The sequence below is a fragment of the Seriola lalandi genome, unplaced genomic scaffold, assembly GCF_002814215.2.
Source record: "Seriola lalandi dorsalis isolate HSWRI2012SDOR001 ecotype SW California unplaced genomic scaffold, Sedor1 jcf7180002054554, whole genome shotgun sequence".
Classification (NCBI taxonomy): Eukaryota; Metazoa; Chordata; class Actinopteri; order Carangiformes; family Carangidae; genus Seriola; species Seriola lalandi.
Window position 1 is genome coordinate 1,489,858 of NW_019525107.1, and position 19,038 is coordinate 1,508,895.

General features: G+C 43.0%; 1 protein-coding gene across 1 annotated transcript in view; it reads left to right on the forward strand.

The window, feature by feature from the left end:
* Nucleotides 1-1,799: 1,799 nt before the first annotated feature.
* The window catches only part of LOC147818604 (uncharacterized), a 45,739-nt gene continuing 28,500 nt past the window's right edge, over nt 1,800-19,038 (forward strand). Inside the window, exons 1-2 of the mRNA XM_087176428.1 lie at nt 1,800-1,883; nt 2,923-3,018. Coding sequence (XP_087032554.1) covers nt 1,800-1,883; nt 2,923-3,018 — 180 coding nt within the window. The remainder of the gene's footprint in view (nt 1,884-2,922; nt 3,019-19,038) is intronic.

The window sequence follows — 19,038 nt, forward strand, 5'->3', positions numbered from 1 at the left end:
AAATGCCTTCCTTCGTCACAATATGCCCCAGAAACTTCACTGAAGGCCTCATGAAGTGACACTTTTTCGGAGCTAGTTTCAGGTTGTGCGCCTTTAACCTCTCAAACACCATCTCCAACCTCTGTAACGCCAGCTGTTCATTGGGGGAAAACACCAGGATATCATCAAGATAACACAAGAGGCACATAAAGTTTTGATCACCGAAGATAGCCATCATCATCCTCATGAACGTGGCTGGGCTGTTGCAAAGTCCCTGCGGGAGCCTGTTGTACTCATAAAGCCTAAATGGAGAGGTGAACGCAGTGAATTTCTTGTCCTCCTCATGCACTTCCACGTTATAATACCCAGAGGTCAGGTCCATGGTCGAGAAGAACGCATTCCCCCCCAGGGCGGCCAAGGCATCAGCCTGATGAGGCAAGGGATGCGAGTCACGGACAGTGCGTGCGTTCAGCCACCAAAAATCAGTGCAGAGACGCAGGTCGCCGTTCTTTTTCCAGACAAGAACAAGAGGTGATGCGTACTCGCTTGTAGACTTCCTTATGATGTCTCGCTCCTCCATCTCATTTAAAGCCACCCTCAGCTTCTCATAGTGCGATGTGGACAGTCGGCGATAAGGGAGTCTGAAGGGCTTGCTGTCACTCAGTCGGATGCGGTGGACAAAGTCTTTGGCTTTACCACAGTCCAGCCTGTGGCGAGAGAAGACGGACTCATACTTAGCCAGCAGGTCAACAAGCTTCGCCTTCCAGAAGGGGGACAGGTGAGTCGCATCAGCGTCAATGTCCTGTAGTCCAAGGTCAGAGAGCATAGGGCTATGGGTCGGTCGGGCATTACAGTCTGAGTCAACAGTCAAGCTCTTTTCACTGGCTGTGTCAGATTTGTCAGCTGTCTTTGTCACAGTACATCTCACTTCATCAGGTGAGTCAGTTACATAAAAGTAGTCAGTGTCAAAGTCCTCCAGTGCGACACATGGTGACACGTCAGCAATCTTGCAGTTGCGTCTCAAAGTCACTGATCTGGGGGAGGGGTTAATGACTTTGACTGGAACCCATCCGTCACCCCACAGTGGTGTCACAACACGCCCCACCATCACTGAACGTGGCACTGTTCTTGACTCACTTGGCTCCACAACCACCGTGCTGCCAGCTGAGAGACATAGATGAGCAGGTAGGCGACCCCAAACTAAGTGTTCTGTCAACGGCTCCAGGGTCACTGCATGCTTGAGTTTAACAGTCCCAACCTTATCAGGACACTCATCGCCTCTCCATGTCTCCACAGTGGTCAACAGCTGCAGCAAGCTCCTTTCCTCCACAGGAACCTGATCAGAAAGAGACGTCCTCTCCTCGAAGTCTCCAGGGTGCTTCAGCACCCGAATGAGGTGTTTCATGACATTGCTGCCAAGAATGAGATCATCACTTTGGCCCTCCACGATGAGCGTTGGAACCGAGAAGCAACAGCCAAACACCCTCATCTGCAACTCACACACGCCGACAGGGTTGGTTCTCGAACCTCCACATCCGACAAGAACAACTGAAGTGGGGGAAACAGAGTCAGGGGAAACAACATTGTTCTGCATCAGGAAAGGGAGCACCCGAGAGCTCAAGGAACAGGCCATGGAGCCGCTGTCAAGCATAGCTCGAAGTTTTACAGTAGCTTGGATCAGCACATCAGTGTGAAACAGGTTATCAGTTGCAGACAGCCTTTGTGTGTTTTGAATAATCACATTGGAGTTATCACCTGCTAAGGAGCAGAACTGTGAGTATACTGACCCAAGATCAACATCATCAGAATCTTGTGGGGACATGTCATTTGGCCCTACACTACTACCCTGCTCGTGTGGACCAACTAGTTTCCCTGCTGTTTGGAACCACCAGACTGAGCAGCAGGTAAGTCAGAAGGAGGAGCACTATGACAGGTCACAGCCTGATGTCCAGTAGCATAGCAGCGAAAACAAAGCCGCTCTCTCCTGCAATGAGACATGGTGTCATGGTCGTCCCCCCCACAAACGGAACACGGACCTCGAGACCTGCTGCGGCCGCCAGCACCTGACCTTGGCGACCTGGAATGACAGGAAGCCTCTCGCTGCAGTAACCGCTCAAGGAGAGTGATAACATGATCAAGCGACTGCCCTTCAGACTGTGATGTTCCGCTGGCTGTAACTGTTTCAAGGGCAGGGGCCCCCCCTTGCAGACTGGGAATGGCACTGCAAAACGTTTGCAGCCTGGTTGGATTGCAGGTTTCCAGCTGGGTGTGAAAACTGACGCTGCTGGAGGCGCCTCTTCCAGTGGTGTTCGTCCAACCTCACCTGAACATCAGTAGCAGTCCACTCCTCCAGTGGCTTGCAGCTGAAGACTAGAGACAGCTCAGTATCTGACTGTGACTTCACGGGAAGGATTGTCGAGAGTCTTTCCCTGTCTCTTCAGTCCATCTACAGCCGTGTCAATGGCTTTGTTAAGCTGGATCCAATAGTCAACAGCTGTCTTAGTGGGTTGAGGCTTTGTGTCATAAAAGTCAGCAAGGGGCATGAAAGAGGTCACCGAGTCACCAAAGTGCTGCTTAAGTATGTCAAATACAGGTTGAGGGGCCTGACTTTAAGTCTAAGGAGGGTTGACTGCAAAGCCCAATGGTCACTACATCGCGTGCCCTCCCCCTTAGCTTGCCCAAAACTTCATCCACCTGGTAACACAGCTCAATGCCCCTCCTACTCAGATAGAGCCTCATAGCTTCCTCCCACGCAGGGACTGAAATCCTATCAGTGTTATCCCCCCTGAAAGGATGAGGCTCATAATTGTCATGTGTAATTGTCAAGTTAACTTTAGAAAGATCAGCTGTGGTTGACTGAGTCATGTTAGCATCATTAGCTGGAATGGACTTAAGACATGAAACAATGTTCTTACGTATACTGGTCCCTATCTGTCTCACTAGGTCACTGAGAACATGGACATCTTGACCAGAAAGTGCAGACTCCCCATCCACCCCAACATCTGCAGCGGCACCCGCACTATCCCTCCCAGGACGAATGTGAGGAGTAGATGTAACATGTCTGCCTTCCCTAAACCCATCCAGAGGCTAAGCTTTAGCATAAGGCAATATTTGACATGCTGGCACCCTCCTTTAGGAGGCACTACAGGTAAGACACTGCCCCACCCACGACTCGTCACTTCCCCTTTACTCAGCCCTCCCACTCCACACTATTAAAACTACAATAATGGCCGACCCCCACGATTCATATACATAACAAATAATCAACGCAAGGAAATAAGAATAAAGTTTGTAAAATATACTTAACTCGCCAACACGGCGAGACCCTCCCCCGGGGTCTGAGCTTGTGCCGCCGTCCAACTCCCCGGGGAAACGGCTTCGCTGGACGGCGAGACAGAAACCGGTTGGCAGCCGGATGAAAGCGGAGACAATATGCCAGGTAGCACACAAGGAGCAGTAGCAGCACAACACTCTTTAAAGTGGGCCCTAATTTGGCTACAGGAGGCACTCAGCCTCCCCCCCTAACACAGGAACAGCTTCCCTCTGACTACCTGTCTTCGTCGCCAGCAGCTCTATATCAATGCGAACGACACCCCCGCTACCAGAGTGCCGCGCCGCCGAACGTGTTGCTCCAACCCCGTCATGCTCCCTCTGTCCGTCTTTTCACTGTTCGTCTCTCCTCATGTTGCCATCAGTCACAGCTGCACCAAATCATTCATTAAACACAGGAGTCCCCTCTCCTGACGTCACTCACTGGGGGGAATCCCCCTAACTCTCGCTACAGTATTGAAGAGGCGGGAGTGGATTTTATGGTTATTTATTGATTCCACAGTTTACATGCATGCTTTTATGTATTTTCTTAGTTTTATTTATTTGCATGATTTTATTTCTAATGATTTTCTTTGTATTATTGCTGTGTTTTGATCGTTGTTTTTTTTTTTTTTTTTTTTTTTTTTTTTTTTTTTTTTTTTTTTTTTTTTTTTTTTTTTTTTTTTAATTATTGATCGTGGATTTATTGCACGCTGTTAGGTTGAAATCTTATGAGTACACATCCTGCCCTGGCTGTGACTTATGATCAGATCACGTAGACCTGTGTAGCTCTGTTTTATTGAGGGACAGTTTATTCAACCAATGTAAGACCAGAACGAAGCCGCTCCATCCAATCGGCAGTTGAGGGAAATTGCCTTCAACCTGAAAACACGAAAGACGTGGGAGACGGAGATGTCACACGGGTAAATTGTGACTATGGTTTTTTTTTTATATATATATATGGGCCTTAGTGCACAGCATGTTTTAGTTAATGTATTTATGATTTTAGTGTGGAGTATGGCATGAATTGTCAATTTTATTGCATGTTGCATGTTTTATTGTGAGCCGTGTTGCTGTGCTTTTATTGTTGAAACCTTTTACTCGGTGGTGACTTCCCCTCCAATGTTAATTAACCGCACCTGTGAGGTGTGATTGAGCGGACTTAAGGGACAGTAGAACTGGCAGGCAGCAGAGAGCTAGGAAGCAGTGAGGAGGAGTAGCCGTAGCCAGAGGGGTGCAACGCCGGTAGCTGCCATTAGAAGCTGAGCGACTATAGGAGGGATCCATGTGCCTCTTCGGACTGCCGGAGCCGCTCCCGCCGGCATCCGGCACTTGTGCTGCAGCCCCTTCACCCCCAGAGATAAGACTCTCGAACTGATTTATTGGACTCTCATCCCCTTCTTTTTAGGTAGCCCCTATTTTAGCTAATTTCATTAGCCTTTAGATTTATTGACTTTATCATGTGATTTTACTCCCGATCTTCTTTGCTGAATAAATATCAGTATAGATGCTCCTTCAGTTTCTGTCTGCTTTTCGTTTGGGAGGGGGGAATAATCGGTGTGGGCACCAAACAATCAGACATTATATTTAATTTAATTTAATTTAATTTAATTTAATTTTATTTTATTTGATTTTAATTTGATTTTAATTTTAATTTTGGCTGTTTAGGGACCTTTAAAGGCGGCACCTGAGAAGCAGCCTGAACGTTGAACACGGAGGCATAAGTCAGAGATGACCGGTACTCCGCTGCACAGGAGAGGGGGGAACCGGGACTTTGAGAGGGAGTCTTTTTCAGACAGGTTGGCGAGGTTAAGCCACCGCACGAGTTCCTGTAAGACCATGCTTCCCAGTACTTTACGCGTGGCCTCGACCGCGAACGTTGAACATGGAGGCATAAGTCAGAGATGAGCGGTATTTCCTGCATTGAAGTTGGGTCCTGGGTTCTCTGGTACTCACCCCATATAGAAAGAGCATCAGAGAGGCAGCTCACAGACATTTAATTTAATTTAATTACATTTTAAGGGTTAGGGTTTTTTTAGTTTAGGGATTTTGAAAGGTGGCACCTGAGGATCAGCCTGAACGAAGGTCTTCCGCTACACAGAAGAAGGGGGAACCGGGACAGGTTGCCGAGGTAAAGCCACCGGCCATGCCTCGGCTCAGTAAATGTGGTACTGTCCAGTGACGGAGCGCCATAATGCATTCCAATGTGACCAACATTCTCCGCGCGCCATGACGCACAGGATACAGTCTGTGGGAAGCCACCCAACGCTGGAATGCCCTCATGTGGAGGCGACCGAGACGGATTGCGAGGATGGCAGAAGTACATCATTCCCAGTAGTCGAAGACACGATCTTAATTGAACAGATTTGGATGAAAGAGTGCCAGACACGCTCTGAAAACCTGTATTCGCTCCGCCGAGAGGCCCGCTCTGAAAGACACCGAGTCCAGCACTGACGGCAATAATGGTAGAAAAGGTGCAGACTGTTGTACTGGGACATCCCATGATTCTTCACACTTCTCATGCAGTAAATATTATTTTATTAAACATCACGACGTAATATATGACTAGTCAAAGACGTAGTAATTATAAACCGGGGAGGCTTGGGGCTTGGCCCAGGCAAACCGGTGTGGAGTAGAGCAGGTCCCAAAGAGAAGAGAAAGCTAGTTGTGGAACAGGTTCGTAGACAGGAGGAAATATTAAGGGGTGCAAAGGCAGTGGCCCAGGCTAAGCAGGGACAGTGGTTGAATTGGGAAGGTGTAGATAAGAAAAAGCTTAGCTGGAAATTAATGTGGAGTATGGAGGAAAGTAGTATTAGATTTTTGATAGGGGCAACATATGATGTATTGCCAACTCCCCAGAACCTAAAGCTCTGGGTAAATGGAGACCCGCTATGTTCATTGTGTTCAGGTACTGCAACTTTAAAGCACATTTTGTCAGGCTGTAAGGTTAGTCTGTCGCAAGGCCGGTATATGTGGCGACATAACCAGGTTTTAAAAAGCTTAGCCGCAGGAATTGAAGATTTACGGAGGCAGGCAAATTTAGGAGGGTCTAAAATAAAGAGAGTTGCAATCAAGTTTGTTCAAGAGGGAGAGAAAGTTGGTAAGACAGCGAGGAGGCAAGGCAGCTTAGAGGATGCTTGTGATTGGGAAATGCAGGTAGATTTAGGAGGAAAGCTTGTTGTTCCCCAGGAAATAGCCAGTACAAAGCTAAGGCCAGACATATTCTTGTGGTCTAGGAGTAGAATGAGAGTATATTTCATAGAGCTGACTGTTCCGTGGGATGCTTCAGCTGTAGAAGCATATGAAAGGAAAAAGCTTAGGTATGTAGAGTTAGGGGCAGAAGCAGAGCAGCGAGGGTGGAAAGTTAGGATTTGTCCAGTGGAAGTAGGATGTAGAGGATTTGTAGCGAGGTCTGTTGTCTCTTTGGTGAGGGAGTTAGGAGGAAGTGGACAGAATGTGAGGAAAATAGTAAAGGACATGTCAGATGAGGCAGTGAGATCCAGTCAGTGGATTTGGATGAGAAGAAGTAATGGTAGCTCGGGGCCCAGCAGGGGGAGCACTTAGGATAGACAGACTCTTAGGAGAAGCAAGGAAGAAATCCAGGAAGAGGAAGTGTTTTTAAGTGGGGGGTGTGGCCTGTATGAGCCTCTTTGAGACCATGCGGTTAGTTCAGGTGAGTTGGCCTGTATGGTTTGTTTGTATTGCCTTGAATTGGTTTGTAGTGTGTCTTTGACTGTTTAGGTGAGTTTGTTTGTTTTAGGTGAGTAGTATTGTCTTGGAGAGTGGGGGAGTAGGGGGAGGTAGAGCACAGCCTAATCCGGCGGGGGAGAGTTCAGTTTAACAAGGCACTCTATCCCTCATTCAAAATGGCCGCCACTTTCCAAAAAAAATCTAGTCTAATCTAGTTTCTGATGTTGAATTGATATTGTGGAAGAAAAAAAAGGATGTTATAAAGACATTGATGAGTTATGGAAGTTTAGTGATGGAAGGATAGCTTTGCCGAAAACAGCATATGGCCCATTAATTGCCTATGTGCATGGGGACACTCATGTAAATTATAAGGGAATATCAGAGTATATTTCAAAACTCTTCTTTACAATTGGATTGGAACAACCGGCAAAAGATTTTGTTCACAGGTGTTTAATTTGTGCTCGATGTAACCCAAATATTAATGCACCAAAACACGACCATTTGCCCCCGCCAAGTGGAACCTTCCAACAATTACAAATTGATTTTACACATATGCCAAAGTTCAGGGGTTATTCATATCTTTTGGTAGTTGTGGATAGGTTTCCAAGTGGCCAGAAGACAGTGGTTAAGTGTTTAATGGAACACATAATTCTGAGGTTTGGTGTGCCTGTGGAAATTGATTCAGATAATAGCACACCTTTTACATCTAAGGTTACAAAGCTATTAGCTAGTGTATAAGCTATAGGAATTAAGTGGACTTTTCATATTCCTTATCACCCACAAAGTTCCGGACAAGTGGAATGCACAAATAGAACAATTAAAGATAAATTGATAAAGTTACATCAATCAAGAAAAATTAATTGGCTTGAAGCCTTACCAATTGTTCTCATGTCAATGAGAGCAATTCCAAATCGGACTACTGTCCCCAAAAAACCTGCAACCTGGAACAATAGGGGCTTTGGGCATTTGGGCAACTTCAGTGTTGGCTTAATTTGCATTCGTGTTGTGGCTTTTGCATTGTGTTGACCTGTCTGGGCCACCGTAGTAAGACCCTCTCAGGCAACATTTATGTTTTTGTCTTACATAAATAAACTTTGACTTGACTTTTCAGGGTTAACTGGACCAAGTAGCCTCAAATGAAACATCTCAACATCTTTGACATCTTTACAACTAAAAATTGCTGAAATTTCCCCTGTGCTTTCAAAATACATCACTTGATCAACGTCATGTAATTCCATGACGGACTGCCTGCTCAGTGTTGTCTTTCTGTGCTATGTCCTGTGGTAGGTGGATGAATCAACTTTTACTTATCATTAGTCTACTTAATCTTCTGCAGATTGAGGCTCTTTTTGACCAAACAATGATGAAGAGTTAAATAGGTTGTGAAACATCTACTCCCCCACAGTCTCATAAAAAGCCATTTTACACGGATCATTTAGCTGTGGTTCAGCTGCAAAACACAGAGCATCACAACCAGCTGTCACACAGGCTGCTGGCAAACATGCTACACTAGCAGTGGGAGGAGATTGCCTCCCCAAGGGTGCTGTTCAGGATGTGCCCATATTTGTTTGTGTTTTTGCTGCTAATGTTGTTATCTGCATGTATTTGCAATGACTGTTTCTCTCAGCGTTTGTGCTGGTGATCTCTGGAGTTACTCATCCACAGCTGGATTGATGCATCTAAAGGTCATACAGCACAAATACTCGGCTGAAGACACAGGGAGCGGTGATAATGTGTGTTTGTGTACTTGGGACCAGGATCATTGATTTATGTTTATCTATAGATGAGCATGTGATCACTCACATGACAATGCTGTCATAACATTAATGATGGACTTTTGAATGATGAAATAACACATTCTTTCTCTTACAAAGTGTTAATTAAATTCATAATCATAAAATATACTTTTCTGCTACAGCCAGATTGGCCACTAGCTTGCAAGGCTAATGTTTGCTAATGTGAGCTAACTTCAGATAGACACGGTTGTTTACATTAACTGACATTTCTGAGTCAGTCCGTTGACTTTATGACTCGTCTTTACTTGGGCTGATGTCTGTGATGATTCTCAGACATCCTGGCCATTATTATAGAGCAAGGGTTGAATCAAGGGCAACTGGACTTACATGTTTCATCTCCCACCAAAGAGGCTCCTTCAGTTCATATTTACACTATGTTTAGCATTCACTGATATCCCATTATTTTTTAGGTTCATTAGCAGTAAAACACTCCTCATTTCAGAACAATCAGGGCTTTTGCTGCTACAGTCTTGTCCAGTAGCTTATTGTGGCTAATATAAGAAACCTTCAGACGGATGTCGCTGTGTTACATTTACTTTTATTTCCTGACTTTAGGACTCTTGAGGGTGAGTGTGAAAGTTAAGTCTTGAACTTGGAGATGGTAGTTTGACCGAATGATGATGATATGATGATATCTGGGGGCTTTATCAGCATCTTAAATACGGATGGATTCTGCTCAACTGCCACTTATGATTAATGGAGCAGGGAAAACCCAGTAAGTGGTTATTAAGAGTTTGTTGTTGATTTATGACTTTTTTTTATGTTTTAAAATGAGCTATCATCCTGTCTGTTCCTATTGTAATGGGCTCATTTTAGATAGAGGTTAGATAGAAACAATATTGTGCTGCAACATTGTTCAGATAAAAATTGAAAAGAGTATAAGGGAATTCAAGAATTATACTTCTGATCACAAACTTAACAGAACTCCACAACTTCATCCTCAAAGTCATCTAGTTGACAGCGTTGGATCACTGAGGGTATGAGCCGATAAATGAGAGCTGTTTTGGAGTAAACTAGTCCACCATTCACACTGTTCAGACACTTGACTTCATCAGGCAACAAGACAGGACTCAGGACTTACCCTCTGTCTGTGTGTGCAAACCATAAATATATATTGCGCTGTAACATATTAAGATATATAACACTTTTAATGTGTCTGACAGCCAGGGCCAGAGGCAGTATGTCTTTGGGTTGTCCGTCCATCCCATTGGTGTGAACACCTTGAGGAAACGTCTTCAAATGTGGCACAAACATTCACTTGGACTCAAGGATGAACTGATTAGATTTTGGTGGTCAAAGGTCAAGGTCACTGTGACCTCCCAAAACACGTTTTTGGCCATAACTCACAATTCATAACCTCATTTCTGTATTGTTAGCGTTTGAAAAATCCAGACCACATTTCCCATAAACCTTGTTTTGAATCACAAATAAGATGTTGCTGTTTATCAAGAGCCTGGAATTTCTGCAGCTGAACCTTGCATTGATGGCAGCATCCTACTCTTCCCTTGTTAATAGTAATTATTCTGTTGTCAAATATAGTATTAAACCTGCAATAGCACGTTTTATTGTCCAGTGTAGTGTAACAAGCTATAAACACATTATCACCTTATAAAATGATCAGTTAGCAAACTAGTTGCTTATTTACGCATCCAGCAGACCCGGAGCTGTGTCCTGGTGACCTGATGAATTTAAGTCCAATGTTGAGTCTGTTTTTCACTTTTTCTGCTACTGCTTGAAACACTGCTGATGAAAGCAGTGACAGTCAGTCACAGCAGAACATTTGGAGGCTTTAGTTCCATAGAGCCTGAGTCGAGGCACAATTCCCAACCTGCACTTCAGACAGGCTGCTGTGCTGAAGCACTGTATAACAGCACACACCTGCATTGGCTGAAGTGCCTTGCAGACAAACAGCGAGGCAGGGCTTCATGTCCGGGGTGTTGCTATCAGACCTGCTCTTAGCTTGAGTAAATGCCACTCCACACATTTGTCTGTCTCCCTGGCTGCTGCAGAGCTGCTGGAATGCCCAAGAAAGCACCTTACCTGGCTCTTACCTCTTACTCGTACCTCTGTTTTCTCTTCCAGTGCCACTTCCCTCTGCTGTTACACTCCCTCCTCACTCCTCCCATCTTTATTCATTCTCTCCTGTCCTCTGTAGGAAGTTGTTTGCTTCTATTCACCTAGTTCCTGACCTCTGAGTTACTGGTCAAAGAGTTTTTCAGCGATTCAAAGAGGTCCGGTGTTGTTTCTCTTTTCTTCAGTTAGACAAACAGTTGATAAATCAGAGCTTTGCATCAGGATACAGCTAATTAGCCCCATCTGTGACCTCAGAACTCCATACTGTCCTAGAGGGCTAGGTAGCTTATTAGCTATATCTGGCTGCAAAGGTGATGTGTTATTCATTCACAACTCTGCTCAAACTGGTGTACTTCTCTTTCCAGGCCGTTGCCAATCAAATCTGATCACCACACCCAGACAGTCATTTGTTAAATTCCTAATAACCAAAACAATACAAAGAGGTGTTGATTTCATTGCTGTGTATTTACTCACTAATATTCGATTTTATAGGGAAGTATAGGAGTTTAAACGCTTTTCTTTTTCGGATCTCTCCTTACCTGCTTGACTTTTTTTTTCTTTGTCATTCCTCTTCTCCAGTGCTGGAGCTTTTCAGACTGGAGGCTGTAATCAGCAAGAGAAACATGCAAGAAACTTACCAACGCATTAAGTCATAAATGTGTTTGTACAGTTCACATATACAAAGACGTCGATGCAACTGCATGTGAATTCACTTATGGAAAGACTGACGGGCACCACGAACACACATGCACACACACACACACACACACACACACACACAAACAAACAAAGCTGATAGCAGAATGGGAATTACTTGCAATAGCCTGACTGACCTTGAGGTAGAACAAACACTCAGCTCACACACAACAACACCAGACCAGACCAGTGCAGCACTCAGTGGACCTCTACTGTATCTGTCACATTTCATTATTCATTTATTTATTACATCTGAAAAGGAACAAATTGTAAATTTCAAAAGCAAAAACTGAAATTTAGAAAGAACTAAAATATTGGGAGTAAGACCTGAAAAACACATTGTGACATTGTTCGGCCTGTTTGTGTCTTATCATTAGCTGAAGTTATGCAAGAGCTATCACCTGCATCTGCTTCACCTGGGCAAGTCTGCTGACAGTCTGCCTCTCTTATCATCTGCACACACACACACAGACTTTATGGAAAACACACACACAAACAAACACAGCAATTATTATTCAATGAGATTATAATATAATTACAGTAATTATCTTTAAAACTGCGATCCTTAACACATTTAACACTTCTTGTTCTGTAGAGACTACTCAACTTTATCTGAATAATAATAATAATAATAATAATAAAGCTTCATTTATACATCACCTTTCAAAGTGAAAATTGAGCACTAACAATAGAAATAAAAACTTTTTATTCTTATTTTTAGAGTGAAATATACAATTAAATAATATTTTATGTGACAGGTCTGTACACTTGTATTTCATATATTAGAACCATGTTGTTTTTGTTTTACAGTCCTTGTGGCAGCGTTGGGATCTGCTGACTCAGTTGGATCCATGCTAGACTTTAGTTGCATTAACCTCTTTTTGGCCCCTGTTGCCTCAAAGTTCCCATCATGTACAGAGCATATAGCACACTATACTGAAGACGCCAGCTTTATTGTGTTTTGCATGGAGAACCAGAAACCAATCAGAACTCCTACACTCTCTGTCCCACACTTTCTATGTGTCTTGAGTTTGTGGTATTTTGATTAAACACAACTTTATTTGGGAAAATACATTATGTGAGCATGATATAAACTAAAATAATGTTTTGCGCATTTTGATTAATGTATTTTTTTTTTAATGCAAATTTACTAACAAATGACAAAAAGCAACTGACACACTGAGCCTGGAGCTTTTGGGGCCCATGGAGGTTTGATGTATTCACAGTGTTTTTACTGCTGTTTACCTTTATAAATGAATAAATTTTGACCCTGAAGTCACCTGATGTTGAGCTTTTCCTGCACCCACTGTGTGCACGAGGTGCTGTACTGACGACCAGCAGCAGAGGGCAGTGTCGACATTCTCATCAGAAGCTGAGACTGGTCCCTGCACTGCGTCTATAGGCTTAGAGACTGCAGTCAAGTCACTGTAGCTCCTCTGGACTCAATGTTCTGATCTAACACTACTGTATATATTTACTGCTACAGTAGGCCAACAGTGCATTTAAACAATTCCTACTAAACTGCTGCTCCCTCACAGTTTTTCTGCAGAGTGTATTGTTCCTTTGTTGGAGCAAAGACATGAAGAGAGAATCATTCAGAAAGAAGACATCCACAATATAAACACTGAAGTTTCTGCTAAAAGAAGCTGGCGCTGAAGGTGGAGTCATTACTGTTTAAAGGTTTTCTCAGTTGGAAAAACTAGACATTTTTTTTTTTTTTAGCATATAGTATCTAGTGAAATTATATCACATTATGCACACTTTAATTTATAGTATACAGTTGTAGTTCTCTCCATTTGAGAACAGCTGTGACGTACTTAGCTCTGCTTCCCCCTGCTAAATTATGCTGTAGCATAAGCCATAAACTTGTAAGATCAATCTGTGTGATCCATTTGTTACTGTGTAATATGAACACTAGTGTGTATGGTGAGAAACCATACCGCTGAGCTTTGTAGCGTTTTCTTTTTTATAACGCTCTCTCCTTATTGGCTGCGGACATAAAGCCTGCGGACTGCCAGTATCATATTAAACAACGACAGATGATCAGTTATGCCTCAACGCAGGCTTGATTATTTGATATGCTCCAGGAGGTCGAGTGTATCTGTGTCTTTCTCCTTAAAGATGTTTTGTGTGTGTGTTGTCTGCGAATGTCTGCAGATATTCGAGTTACCTGCGACTTTTAAGGTGTCTCATCTCCTGTCTCTCTCTCTCTCTCTCTCTCTCTCCAGGAAGGGCTCGGTCATCGGGGACTCGGGTAATAGCTCCCAGTGTGTTCTCCAATGTGAGAGAGAACAGGAGACATGCTGACCATAATCATATTAGGCAGCACTTCACTAAATAAAGCAAAAGGCCCTTCTCATCAAATCCACACTGCTGCTAAGTGGGTCTCTGAGGCACCATGGCACCCCGCTTAGGTGTGTGTGTGTGAGCACCTGTGCATGTGTGTGATGGAGAGACAACTTAAACGTGTGTGGGTGTGTTTGTGTGGAAGGTGGAAAGATGGGGAGAGAGAGAGACAGAAAGAAATGCATTTACTACTAAGAACAAAATGAAATTTATTATTTTGTGTAATCGTATCTTTGATTTCTATCTATAGTCCTCCAAGAATTGTAAGCAATTTATGTACAGGCGCGGTATATAGTGCATACATAGACAAACTCACTGTCTATTAATAAATGCTTCATCGAATTTTGAGCAGCGTGTCCTTGCAGCCCTGGGCTGTTCAGGTTTGCTGTCTAAAGCTGTTTTTGACTACAGGGAGTTTCTGCATGAGGGAAATTTGAGCTTGTTATGAAGACAGAGAGAGGGAGAGAGAGAGCGAGAGAGCAGACAGACAGGAGGTTCGCATGCATGTTGTCCTAGAGATCCCCATGCTGTTTATTAGAATGTGGCTCTAGGGGTCCTGACCAGGTAGCTATTCTTGGACAGCACTGAGGTCAGCATATCAACAACAAATAAGACCTTTACAGACCTGAGACCAGACCAACAGTTGTAAAACACACTCTTGTGCAGGCAGGGACTTCATGTCTGTTTCTGAAAATATCAGAGTCTTTCATTTACAAATTGATACTTTTAAATATAAAGCACAGAAACAAAATGTCAGTTTTCTTTAGAGGGAAATAATTTTAGAAAGGTCAGAGGTCAGAGCAGGATCCTGGTAGAGGTACAGTCATTTGCCTAAACCAGTGTCTCTCAAACTTTTTCAGACCCAGCAGTTCATGCAGAACAATGTGACCTGAGACAGAGTTTTAATTATCAGCAACCCCAGTGCCACACACACTGCACAGAAACAAGTGGTGCCATTCATGTAGCATCATCACACATATAAACACTAGCCAGATGTCATCAAATGCACAACGAGTCTCCGGTGGGGTGACCACATTACTAGTAACACTTAACACTTGCTGTTGTGTCTTATGCAGGAGGTTTCATTTGATATGATGAGTCCATGATCTCGTTCGTTGTCTGTGTTTAATAGTTAATAGGCTGCTGATAACTGGTGAAATTTAGCACAATCACATGGCAGGATAACCGTTAGTTTCACCCACATTTGCTTTTAAATACCAAACATCAGTTTTGACGTGAATCGTGAAACTTAAACTTAAAAGTAACTCTAAACCATGTCCTAAAGCTGAGGAACAACTATCAGCTGTAAAACCTGAGACTCTGTGGCTCTGTCCTTATTCCAGCTCTGCAGCAAAGCTTTGCTTCAGGTCAGATTCAACAAGTCTCAAAACCATCTGGAAACTTCCATTTGTGTTTGTTTTTCAAACAACTCATGGGCCAATGACCCACACTGTAATAACTCTGCTGCTTATCACTCATGGAAAAGCAGAGAGGGAGGGAAGATGTCAGGTCATTAAACATTACTGCTACACATGTTGAGGATGTCAGAGATGATGTTTGTTTTTTGTTATTTTGATTGATTACCAAATGTTCTTATCTGAATATTCGTAGCTGTTCTTAAAAAATACCTGAATATTTCAACAGTGCCCACCCCCCACCCTATATATTAACATTCAAAAACATAAAAAGAGGCAGAATTTTGTTATGTAAGAATAACAGTATGTACATTGTTAGATTAAAACATTGTCACTGCCCACAACTGAGCTTTTTCAAAACAGCCTCAGAATGTGTAAGTCTTAAAGCGCTGGCCTAAACTAAGCTTTTACAAAACAAAGGGTCGAGGGCTGTGGCAGTAAAGTTAAGAAGACAACCTTTAGTCTCACTTTCTCTGTGACTGCTCATCTTGAACATTGATATATGTAGCCGTGTACACAGAAGAGGTGTCATCATTGTCGCATATTTACACATCCAGCAGGCACCGAGTGACATTCACATTCATTTAGAGTCATGGTTTTGGCTGGAATCGGCTGGAAACAATGCTGACGAATGAATCAAAACTGCAAAGTTGTGATCTATTAAACCAAAAAGCTGAGCTAAAAGTATAAAGTGAGGGGAATTGCAGATAATGATAATTCACGATGGATTCTTCACTTCAAGCAACACCTTTCACATCACAAATTGTCATTATTTCATTGTTTGTATAAAATATTGATCTGTGCAGCTTTAGATCACAGCAACAATTCTTACAACTGCTGAGAAATACCCAGGTTCCTTCTTGGTTAAATATTTTTTTGAAAACAATTTCATGAATAGAGGCAAAAAAATTTGATCCAATGAAAGTGAGAGAAAAACAAAGCCGCTGATTTGCTTTAAAAAGAAACAGAATTATCTCAGCCCACAGTAAAATGTATTTGAGGTCTTTCTCACAGTGTGGATATGTTCCTCTGTGTTGCACATATGATGAGTTACACAGCCCATCACTGAGCTTCTGGTGATTCTAGACAGTTTGACATGAAACCAGCACTGCCTGCCCAGCAATGGGCCAACATGCCATGACCATGGATGAGCAGGGCTTAGGTTAGCGATGGCCTCAGTCTATCACACTGATGAACAGAGCACTGCCCTCTGTATAACAAAGTGTCTGCAGTGAGCGAACAGCAGTGGAGAACATCTGTCTGTCTCCTGTCCTGAGGGGGAAGGCTCGGACGCCTTACACACACACTTTCATACTTGCACACACCAACAGGCATAGACATATTGTACATGTGCACAGACATGGGTTCAGGCACACAATGCCACACACTTCTTTGTCCAAACTGCTTAATCTGTGTTTTTAGACCTGACCAGACCATCAGTCAGTCAGTCAGTCAGTCAGTCAGTCAGTCAGTCAGTCAGTCAGTTGAGACCTTTATAGTCATGTGTTTTCAGTAATAAAGGCCTCAACTCATTGATCTCTGTTGGGACTTTTGCTGGCTTTTATCTGATGAGATGATGGCTGCTCTGCTGTGTGTTGGTGCTGTTCAATGAAAACCTCTTTAATCCTATAAGAGCTTTACTAAACTGTTTAACTGTTTCACTCTGTGGCAATATAACTAAATGGACTTTTAATTGGAGTCATGCACGATATTGAGAATTTACTGTACAACCATGTTGGCATTCAATATTACAGAACAAAATATTCTTTAAATAGTAGCTTCAGCAGAATTATTTGAAAAAACACATTAATCTGAAACGGTTGTAGAAAAGTCAGCAGGTGATCAGCTAGAAAATATGGTGCTTCAGATACAAATCTTAAAAGAGGAGACCTGTCCATTTCCTGTCATCTCTCCCTCTTGGCAGTAATAGATGTGGCCGTGCACAGTGATACTTAAAATTGTCCTTGGGTTAGGGTTAGTGTCCTTGTTTCAGTCATCCCATTCTAAAAAACAGTTTATGAAAAAGGAATAATCTTTGTTCCCTGTCTTTGGCAACATGTGAAGCCTCCATCCAAGTTAAGTTCATCCCAAGCGCCAACCTCCGTGCAGAAGTCTGTGTTCCTCTTTTTTGAAGTGAAGGAAATTCTAGTAGTATTTTATTTATATGTTAGCAATTAACCATGTTAATTAGCAGGTATCTGTGTCTGTGCTCATCATACTTGGCTTGTTAGCTTAGCTCATTAAGTACCTCCACCTCTTTTGGGCTTCCAATTTTGGATTAGCCGGGAGTTAGGTGAGGCACTGCCAAGATGGCGACAGTACAGTAGCCCATTCTGAGCTTCAAAAACAATCTTCAGAAACCTACAGGTGACATTGGAGGCTGTGTCTATCGTTATATACATTCTATGGTTCATCCTGGCTAGCTGGTCAGTCACAGTTCTGCACGGGGTCCTTTTTGGTTTTCCAGGTTGTCTTTTTCCTGCAGGAGTCGTTCTCAGCACAGCCTTTCAGATGAAATCTGCCTAGGTTTGAAGCACACGGTTCAGCTTCTGCTTTATTTCAGTGATCATGCTTCTTCATTTGGTTTTTCTGCAGCACACTGGTGCAGTATTTATACAACTAACCTCAAAAATCCGGTGGCAGTTCACCTTAAAAAATTATACAGAGAGATACAGAGCATGTCAAAGTGCCTAGAAGATGGGGTGACATAAATAATATTTTACTGATATCTTATTATTGGCTGTGCTAGTTTTCAGCAACATTCAGCTCCACTTAACAAAGAACAAACATAGGGAGCCCAGAAGTAATTCGTGATTTACTTCACACTTTGCAAAAGAGAGAGAGACAGACATGACATGGCATGAGTAGTACCCTCTCTCTCCAGATGATCCCTGTGAGGACCTCACTAGATATTCTAAAGTGTCTCATTCCTGTGATGGACAAAGGGTTTTCAGCAGCATCAGCAGCTTTCTGTTGTGTCTCTCAGTGAAGCTGCAGTGTCCACACCAATTGTTCAAAGTAACAGCAGCTGAAAATGTGACGGCCAGTGTATTGACAGTCTGGGTGATGATATATGAGGAAATAATGTGAATGCGGGAATTTCAAGGAAAAAGGCACACACTCTCTACGCAAAGTTATTGTCCTCTGTTAAATGACTCGAAGAGTCTGCAGCCATGATAGTGGCTGCACTTTGAGCTAAATGTACAATTGCACAGTACAACTCAGGTTAATGGTAATGTCATTACTTCTGTAGGTATTTTGTCATTAACTAAAGTAATGGACAAATTAACAATTCATCAAATAGCTGCTGAGACAATATAGTTAAAACCACAAGGACCACAGGATTCAACATCTGGGACTGTCCAGACCATCCAATAAATATTGAAATATTGCATTGCACATACAAAGACATTGACCCTCTGGTGGTGCTAGATTAAAAGTCAAGGGATCACCAGAGTCATTTGGATTCACTGTCTGGGTATCATGAATGTCCAACAAGTCCTCCATCCAGAACAACCACACAGGTTATTTTTTTCAGACCTCCGATATGACCCATAGTAGTGTCTCCTGAAATAGTGCCCATACGGCAGCAGGCGTACCAGACCTTGGTGTTCACAGTTACAATAATAAACACATGGACTGTACAGACAGTGGCATACCTACCTTCGTTGCTATGGTTACTATATTTAGAATATTGGCTTGGTTAGGTTTAGGAAAAGATCGTGATTTGGGTT